Source organism: Rhinolophus hipposideros, assembly GCF_964194185.1.
Source record: "Rhinolophus hipposideros genome assembly, chromosome: 15".
NCBI lineage: Eukaryota > Metazoa > Chordata > Mammalia > Chiroptera > Rhinolophidae > Rhinolophus > Rhinolophus hipposideros.
The window spans coordinates 55911287-55923495 of record NC_138061.1 but is presented as its reverse complement, the minus strand read 5'-3'; the positions used below and the strand labels follow the sequence as shown (position 1 = coordinate 55923495).

Genomic DNA, 12209 nt, shown 5'->3' with positions numbered 1-12209 from the left:
TGGAAGCCATTGGAGGGCTTTGAGCCGCAGCATAAGAGCATCTGATAGATGTTTTAAAACGGTGGCTTAAGAAATGTATGTTGAGGATATTGTGCTAAGTGAAATAAGCCGGGCTGAGAAGGACAAATACTACATGATATCACTTATATGAGGAATCTAACGGAGTCAAACTCAGAGAAGCCGAGAATAGAATGGTTGCCAGGATTGGGAAGAGGGGGCATGGGGAGATATTAGTTAAAGGGTACAAAGTTTCAGATATACAAGATGACTGAGTTCTAGAGATCTATAGTACAGCAAACTGCCTAGAGTTAACACTATTGTATTATGTACGTAAAAATTTGGGGAGTGTAGATCTTACGTTAAGTGTTCTTATCACACAAAAAAAGAAAAGAGAAAAAGACATACATGTTATGTCATAACCAGGTACACCAGGTATGGATATAAGTGTATGTCTTTTATAAATGAAACAAAAGTTTCACGAAACAATAGATGTGTTGTGCAATGTATTCTTATAGTCTCAATTCTTCTATTATAATAAAATAAAAAGCAGGTCATGACCCATTAAATTGATTTCACAACCCACTCACTGATTGTAACCTATAATTTGCACTGCTTTTGGAATATTACTCTGGCCCTTTGGTGTGAAATATACTGGGGGAGAGTGGAGGGAGGCAAGAGAAGCAGCAGGAAGAGCAGTGAGGAGGGTGTTGCACAAATCCAGAGACAAAGGGATAGAGGATTGGACGTGAGGACAGAAGCAGGTGGGCAGACACAGACTGTATCTTAGAAGCAGCATGGACAGGATTTATAAATGAAGTAGATACAAAGGGAGAGAGAGGGAGGAGATAGTAACAACTTCGCGTTTGGATTGGGTTGCTGGGGAATAGCAGTGCTGATTGCAGACATGAGTTATCCTGGGGAAGGAACAGATTGCAGGTAACCAAGAGTTCAGTTTGAACCGTGTCAATTTCAGTGCAATTTCACTCCTCTTAATTGTGTCTGCTCTAGGCTTAGAGTCAGTTCCAGAGAAAGTACACAACAGGTAGTAAGCAACACCACAGTGAAGTGTTAAGGCAAAACAAAAACCTTAGTTGATATCTACTCAGGGCTTACTCTGCGCCAGGCAGTGTTAAGAGCATTACACATATCCATTTAATTCTCAGGATAATGGTATGAGATAGGTGCCATTATTATCTTCATTTTACAGAAGAGGCACAGAGATGTTACTTCACAGTCCTTAGTCACACAGCAAATAGGTGCCAGAGCTGAGATTTAAACCAGTTTAGCCTGATTGCAAAATATAGCTCTGTCAAGGAAAGAAGTACTCAATCTCTGGAGAAGAATGAATCTTGACTTGGAAAGATGTCCACATTATATTGCAGAGTTGAAAAACAAAAGCAGGATTCAGATCATAAACAATGCATGCAATTTTTGATCTGCTTCTGTGGTAAAAATAATGTATGCATATATGCACAGACAAAAGACTAGAATGATGCATGTAACAGGTAGCATTGGTTCTCACTGGCTGGTGGGATTGCAGGTAGTTTGAATTTTTGACAATGATAGCATACAGCCATTGTAAAAGACTTTCTTTTAAAATTAGGGAAAGAAGTTGAGACAGTGTTCTGTGCATCTAAAGTGTTATGTGATACAGACACATGGCGTAAGTGAGGTGTGTGTTGTGGTGGAGTCCTCAGAAGACCTGGGCTCTCATCTCGGTCTACCTGTGACTCACTGTGTGGCCTTGGGCAAACCTCAAGCCCTCTCTGGATCACAGGCTCCTCAGAGGAGGCTCTTAGGGAAAGTACCTAGGAGCAGTGGTGTCCTGGTTGATGTTTAACAACCAGTTCTCCAAAAAAAAAAAAAAGAAAGAAAGAAAGAAACAAAACCGCCAAAACACATTATTTGTAGTGTTCACTGATTTCCATGGTGTAAATACTCCCCCCAGTTTATATTTATATTTATGTGACAAACGCAGATTGGGAAGGGATGCGTGGCAGCACACCATTTGCAGCCTTTCCACCATGAAAAAACAATACATAAATCACATCAGGAGCATGGATAACAGTAAAAGATAAATAATTAGGACGTGAAGAGTTTGGGGTATAAAAACCTTTGTTGTTAATATAATTTATTCAATCACAATCTTATTTAATTTTTAATAATGACTATGTTTAACAACGGGCTGACAAAATTCCTAAAAATTTAGCAGTTGGCTCTTCTGAGTCCAGCACACCACCGCCTAGGATCCTTTGGGCTCTGACAGGCTGAAAGTCCAAGATTAGAAGGAGCTATGAGCTCACTGAGGCCACTGAAGGTAGCAACTGAGCCTCCCTCCCAGCTCCTCAGCCCCACAAGGCATCTCGGCCTGAATCACAGTCTCCGGAAGGAGAGAGAGGAAGGGCAGAGGAGAGGACTCCAACCAGGAAGGCAAGCAGCAGGAAGGGCTGGCGGCATCAGGGTAATCATGCAAGCTGTTTTCCTCTGGCTTATCAATGGCAGAGACCAGGGAAAACAATACCCCTGGCTTAATATCATTTCATGAGCCAACAGGAAAACCCCCCAACTCTGGGTCTGTGATGAGTTGGCCGATTTGTGTGGGCCTGGAATCCTTTCCCAGCCCTAAACTCTCATGTTCTGCCGGCCCCTACTTTCCATTTCCAGCATGTTGGTTCCACAGCTCTGAGTCTCAGCGTCTCCTTCGCTAAAATGGCCTAACGTGCCAGGTCCTGGAGACTTTGGAGGGAGTAGCTGCCTGTATCTCACTGTGAAGGCCACAACAGCAACAAGGCCAACCTTCTGGCTCCTTGGCTTCAGGAGTCCTGCATAGACGCTACCCATTCTCCATGTTGTCTTCACTTTCAGTAGCTGCGTAGGTCATGAGCATATCACCTCCCTTTAGCAGATTTGGAAACTGAGGTCCAGGGAGGCCAAGGAGCCTGCGCACATTAGGCAAAATACAAAAGTGAGAAATCAAGTGTGGGGGAAGGTGTAGACTCACAGGACCTCTGATGCTGGAAAACCTTTAGGTGTATCTTGTAAAGGTGAACAATTACGTGTCCTACACTGCAGCAAATCCACATACTCAAGGGATACTCTTGCAAATATATGTGAGGAAGAGTCCTCGCTCTACTGTGGCAGAACCATCACAAAGAGAGTGATTGAACCAACTGTGCTGTAGTCACACAATGGAATAGAATACAGCTATCTAAACGAATGAATGAGAGTGGCATACTTCAATATAATTAAATTTTACCAGTGCTATAGTAAGTAAAATAAGCAAATAACAAAGATGTCAGACAGCATGACGCTCTTTTAATAAAATTAAACAACAAATCAAAGATATATGTTTTTAGAATACATATATATATAAGACAAACTATATAAATAGGAAAGCAAGGGGATGATTCCATACGGCGGCCATCTCTGGTTGGAGGTTTCTGGGGATTGGCTAGGGGTAGACCTCATACGGTAGGAAGATATGTTATTGTCAGCGTCGGAGGTTTTATGTCGGCTGGTTTGTTTACAGACTTATTATATTAATAAACAAACAATTAAATAAATAATAATGTTATGAAGCAGGGATTATAGCTAATGGCCTTCTGTGAGCCTGGGCTGAGGGAGAGTGAGAAGGTTGGCACTGGAAATCAGAAGACTTGGGTGCTGTCACCAAGTAGTTTTCAGAAGGACAACTCAAAATCCAGAATCTATGTAATTTTCCTCTTCTGGGCATCAGTTTTCATACAGGTAAAACGAGGTTTTTGGACCAGATTAGCTTTGAGTCCCTCTATTCACCGAGATAGCACAGGGTCTGCTGCTATGACAAATATGCCCTAATCTCAGTGGTTGACCACCAGAAGGTTTGTTTCTAGCTCACCCTGCAATCTGAAAGGTCCTCATTCAGCTCTCCTGCAATGCTGACTTCGGAGTCTGGTCTCTGCTGTCTTGGAGTCTTTTACTCCTCTCCCCTGTCCAACCAGAATGAAGGACAGAAAATGTGAAGAACTCACACCTACTCTTGCTGCCTCACTAGAGACACATTGCTTCTATGCACCTTTCTGGTGTCAAAAACAAGTCCCATGTCCCCAGCTGCAAGGGAGGCTGGGAAATGGAGGGGGGGTATGAATGTTTAGCGAGCAGTGGCTCTCGCTGCCACAGCCCCCTGCATTTCTGCAGCCCTCTGAGTCCCTGAGTTGTTCCAGACCAGATTTGACAGTCTCTTTTCTCTAAGACTATAAACCACAAAGGCTTCCTGAGTTTACTTCTTTTATTCATTCATTAAGTCAGAAGAGGGCCTGCTGTGATTCAGCACTAGGCCAGGTACAGGAGTTCACAGTCCAGTGGTGGTGCTGGGTGGGAAGTAGGTGAGAAGGGAGGACTGACGGTTTTACAAATATTGTAATACCGTATGAACACCCTATAGTGGAGAATAAAAGAAAGACTGTCTAATGAGTGTGTGTGAGAGTGGATGTGGGTGTTGTGATGACAAAAGGCTTCTTTGAGAAAGTCATTTTTCAGCTAGGTCTTGAATGGTGAGAGGAGACTGCCAGGAAAACCAAAAAAGGAGACATCCTGGCAGGGAACAGCATGTGCAAAGGCATGGAGGCAAGGAAGGCCTTATTGGAGTTTTGTTTTGTTAGAGGGCAGGGTACCCATGTTGTGTAGGAGTTAGAGTCAGAGGTCAAAAGGGCCTTGAATGTTATGCCCAGTGGGTGAACTTGACTCAGTAGGCAGTCATGGAAAGATTCTAAGTAGGCAAGGAAGGCGAAAGTGTAACTTGAGGGGCCATTTCAACCCCACCCAAAGTTTCCATTAGCCAGCTTCCCTTCCATTCTTTGATGTGGACAAGACTTTTCCCAACACAATGTAGGGAGTGCAGCACACTCAACTTTAGGGTGAATGTCTGAACCTCCATCTTCCAAACAGTTGCCCCATAAGCTTAAATATATAATTATGAGGTGGGAGCAAAACATATGGTAGGTGTTTAAATTAAAAAACAAATTATTACAGTAAAAGACACATTGCTATTAATCCCCTTCAAAATACTCCCCCTTGCTTCACACACGCTTATCTCATCGTTCTTTCCACTTTCTGGAGCAGTTCTGGAAGTCCTCTTTTGTGAGTATCTTTAGTTGCACTGTCATGGATGCCTCAATGTCTTGAATCATTTTGACTTTGGGGAAGAGCCAGAAGTCACACGGTGCCATATCTGGTAAATAAGGTAGATGAAGACACACTATAATGTTTTTATTTGACAAAAATTGCTGTACTAGAAGTGATGTGTGACATGGAGCCTTTTCATTGTGATCACAAAATATGGTGAACGCTGCTGCCGAGTGCCATCCAACGGAAAGGCAGCGATCTTCAATACGGCGTATGGAACCTTAGTCACAGTGTGTGACAAGTTTCAACTTGTTCGGTGCACTTAGTTGAGTGTGAGCTACGGTTGAGAGAAGGTGTGTTTTAAAGTGTGCTGTAAATCATCCTCCATCATGACACCGCTCCATATCACACATCGCTTCTGGTATTAAGCCCCAGAGGTCCAGGGGCTTCTCTTAGCTTGCACCAGGCCGCACACAAAGAGTTGGGCAGAGAACCATAGGCTTCTGATATCCAGGCTGCTGTACTTTATGCCCACCTCCCAGTGCCTAGCCTCAAAACCAAGCTAGTACCCTGCCAAGGCCTTCCAGAAGCCAGGGCCATCCGAGTGTCCAGTGCAGTCCTGTGTCCTGGAATTCAAGCAACAGTGGCAAGATTTTATACATGAGGAAACCATCCAGCAGAGGATACTCAACTTGCTAATGTCACACAGCCGGGAAGGGGACAGTCTCCAAAGGCCCAGGCACTTTCTGCAACTCAGAACCTGCATGGAGTAGATGGCTGAGTTTAAGGTTCATGGATCTCCCCACCTTCTGGTTCTCTTATGGTCAGGAGTCTGTGGGGGGAGCCTGGAGCGGTCAGGTGGGTCCTGTGGTTTTACCATCGGAGCACTGCACAAAAATATCTGGGGCGAAATCTACTAGCATCCACTAAATCATATGCCCTGGCAACAAAGGGGCTGCACCCATGGGAAGAGGAGGTACCTTTTGTGTGCATGTGTAAGTGTGCACACACACATACCTACTTGCGTAAAGGTGCCTTCTACACAAGATCTAAGCTCACTGGGGTTGAGGGGAGCCTCTTTTCATTCTGCACAAAGCTACCTTATAGATTAAAGAGTGCCTGGGAGGGTGCATCAGCCAACGATGGCAAATGATTTTCATCTTCTGGGTCAATTCCACCCTTCGTGGTGGCGTAGAGTGCTGTATTAAGAAGGAATCTGAGGTCATGTCTGGAAAGGAGCTCTGCACTCGGTCCTGGGTGGGGGATGGGCAATGGTACATTCAGGGAGAGTGTTTGCCATTTTGCTATCAGTGTTGCAAACTGACACCTTCTGTGTCAACACACTGCACAGAGGAACCCAACAGCCAGTCATGGCACAGAGGAGAGGGGAATCTCAGCCTCCCCTGTGTCCTTTGCTGTTTATTCCTGAGGCACAAAGACAGCCAAGTTCAAAAGGGTTAGGGATTCTTCTGCATTGTAAGTCAACACAAGATGTTTTTTACAGAAACCAGCTGAATCGATTTGCATAGGACTGTGAACCCCCCTCTTTTTCCTCTCCTCATCTCTGCTTGCCTTTCAAGCCCAAACTGAAGGCTGATTCCGTCATGAAGACCCCTCCTTGCTCTTGTTTCCAAAGTTTCTCCTGCTTCTCTGTGCTCGAAGCTCTTGGTTTGAAAGTCCACTGAACTCTTATCAGACCTGTTGCCTGGGCAACTTCAGGGGCAGATACTTCCCTACATGTAACCTCCTCCTCCCAACCACTACTCCAGATAAATTGAATATTGCTCTTATTGAAATTTTTAATACCACACTTCATGTCATATGACTGCTTATTCACAGCTAGCAACACACCTTTCTGTTCACATCTTCACCTGACTCTATCAGTCACTAATTGAGAAAACTGAGGTTTACAGAGAGGGCAGAGACTTGCCCAAAGCCATTTGGCCAGATTTCTTTTCTCCAAATCCTGTCTTCTTTCCATTGTCCCATTCTGGAGACCGTGCAGTGGATGGAGTCACCAGAAAGGGAAGGGGAGAGGGACACAAATCTCACCTGGGAGTTCCCTCTTACCTGCCATTCTGAGGACAGTGCATGGGGCCAGAGCTGTCACACCAAGAGACTGCCAGACTAGGACCAGTGAAGGGTGTGGAGTGGATCAGGAGCAAGCAGTTTCGCCATCAGGCTTTCTGTGTGACAGTGACCCTGGGCAAGTCCCTTTCCTTCTCTAGCCATGGTGCCTACTCCTCTGTAAAGTGAAGGCTCTGCCTAGGACCTCTAACATTTTAAATGCAAGACTTCTTAATGTGTACATGATGGGGAGTGAGGAGGTACAGAGTTTAGGCCTGGCCCAGTCTTCTGAGCCTGGTACCCAGGTCTCTGATGCCCATCGGGTCACCCTTACCCATCACCACCATGCCCCATCCCACAGGAGGTGCTGTCTCAGGGAGTCCTGACAGACCAGCTAAGGAGCTGACCTCAGGTCAATTAGCTGCTATTCCGGCAAACTGACTGTTAGTTGCTCAAATTTATTGATCACCCACTAGGTACAGAGCCCAAATGTTGAGCAGGTGTGGTGTGGGCAAGGGGAGGGAGAAAGTACAAAACCAAAGCCATTCAAGCTTCAATGGAGAGCATAATCTGCTCATCCCTCCATCCCTCGATCTAACTATCAACCTAGCAAACAGTTTTGGGTCACGTACTATCTATGTATGCACCAGGCCCTGTGTAGCGGATGGGGCAGGTGGGGGTTGTGAAATGGGCAGAGGCAATCAGTGCGGTCACGAGGTATGACAAGTACCCTGACAGCATCAAATCACTGAAGGACAGGGAACTTCGACCACGTGTCTCTCTAAGCAGGTGGCAGACTCATAGTCTCAGGCTGAAAACCGTGACTGAAGGGTTTTGTGTAGCTAGCACTTTGTTTCTCCTCAGGCTCCATCACAACTGTTTATTGCCTTATATCTGATGGTACCTGCCTGACCCCCTAAAGCAATTTGAATTCTGCAACTCACACTTGGGAAAAATGTTAGCACTTCAACCTAACAGGACTACCCTCCCCCAGAAGAAGAGTGGGGGCCAGAGACAGAGCTCTGGGCTGGAGGTGGGTGCCTCAGGGTCTCCTCTGAGCTCCCCAACTGCTTGGGAGATATCCCTTCGTTGAACAGCAGCTTTCCCTATAAAATCCAGGGGAAATCTAGAGCAGTGATTCCAAATCCTATGCACCACTATGCCACTCCCCACTTGGAACCTCAAAGATAGTAGCAGAATTCCAGAGATGACCCCAAATACTTTCAAGAGTAAAATGGTTATCACATTTATTCCTCACAAACGTGTAATTTCTTTTAAACCAATACTGTGTTTCCCCGAAAATAAGACCTAACTGGAAAATAAGCCCTAGCATGATTTTTCAGGTTGACATCCCCTGAACATAAGCCCTAACGCGTCTTTTGGAGCAATACTTAATATAAGACCTGGTCTTATTTTTGGGGAAACACGGTAGGTTTGACACTGTTTTAAAATATAAGGGGTACTGTATAGATGTGTTTCTGATGACTAAAAATATTAAGATCTGATTGGTATATGTGCTATCATTTGTATTAATAACCACAAATTGTTTGATAGGCAAAAATCTTTGAGAAACATGGTCAAATGAGATAGAACAAAATCAAAGGGGTTCTTGGTTGGTGATATGGTGGGAAAGGGCATCATTGGTCATCAATGAGATCCTTTCAGGTCCAAGCATCCACAGGTGTGCTTAGGTGCAGTTCATAGCAGAAATCCTGGTGGAGGGGGGTGACGGAGAGCTGACCTTTATGGAATATCTCCTGATTATCAAGATCAAACTAGTAAACTTACAAAACATCCCCAGAGGTAGGATGGTGACTGTAGGCATCTTACAGGTTCACTCTGAGAGGTTAGGCGCCAGGCCGAGGTAGCAAAGCTGGCCCTTGAAACGCGGGTGGAACGGCTCCAGAGCCAGGTTTGAGGTGGGAGAGGTGATATGGGTCCCTTCCAAGGAGCCTTTCCGCTAGGTCTCTGGCGCTGGCGAAGAGCAAGCACCGGATGACTGCCCCCGAGCGAGAGAGCCCTGGTGCTTCGGGGTGAGTCGGGCGGGGGCGGGGGGCACTCCAGGCATAGTAGGACTATTTGGGTCGCCCTGGGTGTGTGTGCGGAGGGTGGTGGCAGTGGTCTCCCCGAGCTCCCTCGGACCCATCCGGGGTGTTGGCGACTCGCAGAGGCGCCGAGGGTCCAGGAGGAGGAAAGGGGCGAGAAGCGAGGATGGCCCAGAGCAGAAACAGGAGAGGGAGAGGGGGTGTGGAAAGCGAGGGAAGGGGGCGGGGAGTCCTTCCTGGGGCAGGAACCCGGGCCCCACTTGGCAGAGCTGGCCCGCAAAGCGATTCTGCAGATGGAAGGAATTAAGTGGGAGGGGGAGGGTCCTACGGTGATAGCGAGAGGAGGGAGAGACGTGTGTGTGTGTGTGTGTGTGTGTGTGTGTGTGTGTGTGTGTTTATCTGGGATGAGGGGGAGACACAGAGACACATCAGACTCGACGGACATAGAAAACACGAAACACACACACATACACAATCACACACACACGCACAGCCGCGGAGAAAGAGGGAGAGACGAGGGACACAGGAGACAGTCTGAGAAAGAAGACAGAGTATGACAAAGGTAGGCGAATAGAAAAGGAAACACGAGTGAAAACGAAATAATTGGAGAGGATCCGGAAAGAACAGAAGAGCGCCGAGAGCAGAGCCCGACGAGCCTGGTCAGGCCGGGGCTGCACTGAGCTTCCGCAGGCTCCCCAGCAGGGCTGGCGGCGCGGGGGGCGGGCTGGGGCCTGGGGGGGCCGCCCAGGGGCGGGCCGGCTCCGAGCTGCAAATGTAGATGAGCGCCGGCTCCCCGCTCGCCCCGCGCCCGCTACTTCATATTCATACACCAGCCAATGGAGGGCGACGGGGGTGCCCGAAGGGGCGCGGACTCGGGGCGCCCCACCCCGGGAGCGGCCGCCGGAGGGGTCAGCACGGAGGCAGATAGCGGATCGCGGGGCGGGGCGGGGCGGGGCGGGCGGCGCGCGGAGGGCGGGCCCCAAAGTTTCCTGCCCAACTTTCGCTGCCTCCTTCCTCCGCCCGCGCGCGGCGGCTGCAGTCTGGGGGAGGCGGCGGCGGCGGCGGCGGCGGGCAGTTCGCGGAGCGCGGGGCGCGGGGCGATCGCCGTCGGGGCACGGGCGGCAGGCAGTGGGCGCAGGCTCCCCGGTGCCCGCCCCTCCGCTGGAGGGGGGGGTGCGCGCGGGCTGCCGGGGAGGGGCCGGCGCTGCCGCCGCAAAATGAGCCTGCTGTCGGCCATCGACACGAGCGCCGCCTCGGTGTACCAGCCAGCCCAGCTGCTCAACTGGGTCTACCTGTCGCTGCAGGACACGCACCAGGCGAGCGCTTTCGATGCCTTCCGGCCAGAGCCGCCCGCCGGCGCCGCGCCTCCAGAGCTGGCCTTCGGCAAGGGCCGCCCGGAGCAGCTGGGCTCGCCCCTGCACTCCAGCTATCTCAACAGCTTCTTCCAGCTGCAGCGCGGAGAGGTGGGTGCCCCCGCGCGCCCCCGCCCTCCGTCGACCGCGCTGGGCCTGTTCCTATCTGCCCCGCTCTTCCTGGCCTGGCCCGGCTCGGTATTACCCGGCCCTGCTTGGCTTGGCTCGGCTCGGCTCTGCCAAACTCGCCGCCCGAAGTCCCCGGGGCGCCCGGAGCACGTCACCTCCCGGCTGATCCCAGCCCGGAGCAGCTCAGGCGCGGGCGGGGCCCTCCCGCCCCCTCTCCCAGCCCCGGGCTCCCTGCTCGAAGGGGCCTGGGGGGCCCGGCTGGGCTGGGGGCTGCGGATTCTCTCTAGACAGCGGGGGCGCGGCCAGGGCGGGGAGCCCCTTCCAAGTGTCCTTCCCACGCCCAATCCCATCCCCCTCTTGGCACCCCGCTGGCTGGGACCGACAGTGCAGAATCTGCCCCGAGCTCCTCTGGAGGGGCCTAAAATCTTTTCTTCTCCGACCTCGGTGGTTTCCGACCCGAAGGGCACCCTGGAGAGCAGTGACTCGCCCAGAAGGTTTTTCTGCTGTTCGCACTCAGGGACCCCCAGATACATCCTCCAGCTGCTCTCCCTCCCCCAGCCACATAGGAAGTGGTTTTGGAGGGCTTGACCCCATAGACTGCGCTGTCCCCCGCCCTCCCAGCCTGGAAGGAAATGAAAGGGAAATCCTCTGGAGCTCTTGGGAGGGGGGCTAGTCGGGGGAGAGGTTCCAGCTGCCCAGTGCCTTCTCCTGAAACCTGCGCCGGCTTCTTGCAAAGTCTACTGTTGGGTGGATTCAGTTACAAAGTCGAAGGGGCAGTGCATCTTCTACAGCTAGATAAACACACAGATTGCCAGGACCTACCAGCCCCTTTTGAGGGGTTTTCAGAGCCTTCCTGGATGTCACTCCTCTCTTCAGCTGGACTCCACTTACTCCCCCACTCCCACTTACTCCTGCCTCGTTTGTGAACTGCAGACACCCTTCTGTGGCCTTCACTCACTTTCCTTTTGGCAGCACTCTCTGCAAAAGTTCAGGGGGAAGGAGTGGGGGAGAGGACACATAGGAGGGTCATTTTCCTGCCAGACTTGGGCATACCCGTTAGTTTTAGGAGAGTAAGAGGCCTGAATGATTTGGGGGAGAAGGCCTGTGTAGGCACCAGTGTGCTGCAGATGAAGGGGGAGACAGAGGGTCACCCTTTCTGGCCCCATCCTGTGTTCAACTCTGCCTTTATTGATGAGGAGGGATATGGACCGGTGAGATGCTGGTCTCAGGGTGAGCGGTGGGTGAACACCAGGCGAGCTGAGAGCAAGACTTGTGCTGGGCTGGTTGGGCACAGTTGAAGGAGAGGAGTGTGGGGGCGCAGCCTTTGGTGCCAGGTGAAAGAATGTGTATGCCAGGGCTCTCTGTAAACTGTAAAGCACTCTCTCCAAACGAGGAATTGTTCTTGGCTGGGAATCTTTCTTGTAAGAGACTTTGCCGCCTCTTCAGGGAACTGGCTTTGGGGACCAGTGACTTTGGGGCACAGTTTGTGGGATGTTTCTTCAGTGCATGGGTC

The 12209-nt window shown here is 49.9% G+C and overlaps 1 protein-coding gene across 1 annotated transcript in view; it reads left to right on the top strand.

Annotated features, from left to right (window-relative positions):
* Positions 1 to 10288: 10288 nt before the first annotated feature.
* The window catches only part of ZCCHC24 (zinc finger CCHC-type containing 24), a 60553-nt gene continuing 58632 nt past the window's right edge, over positions 10289 to 12209 (top strand). The window contains exon 1 of the mRNA XM_081074874.1: positions 10289 to 10678. Within this exon, the coding sequence (XP_080931000.1) occupies positions 10433 to 10678 (246 nt within the window). The 5' untranslated portion in view covers positions 10289 to 10432. The remainder of the gene's footprint in view (positions 10679 to 12209) is intronic.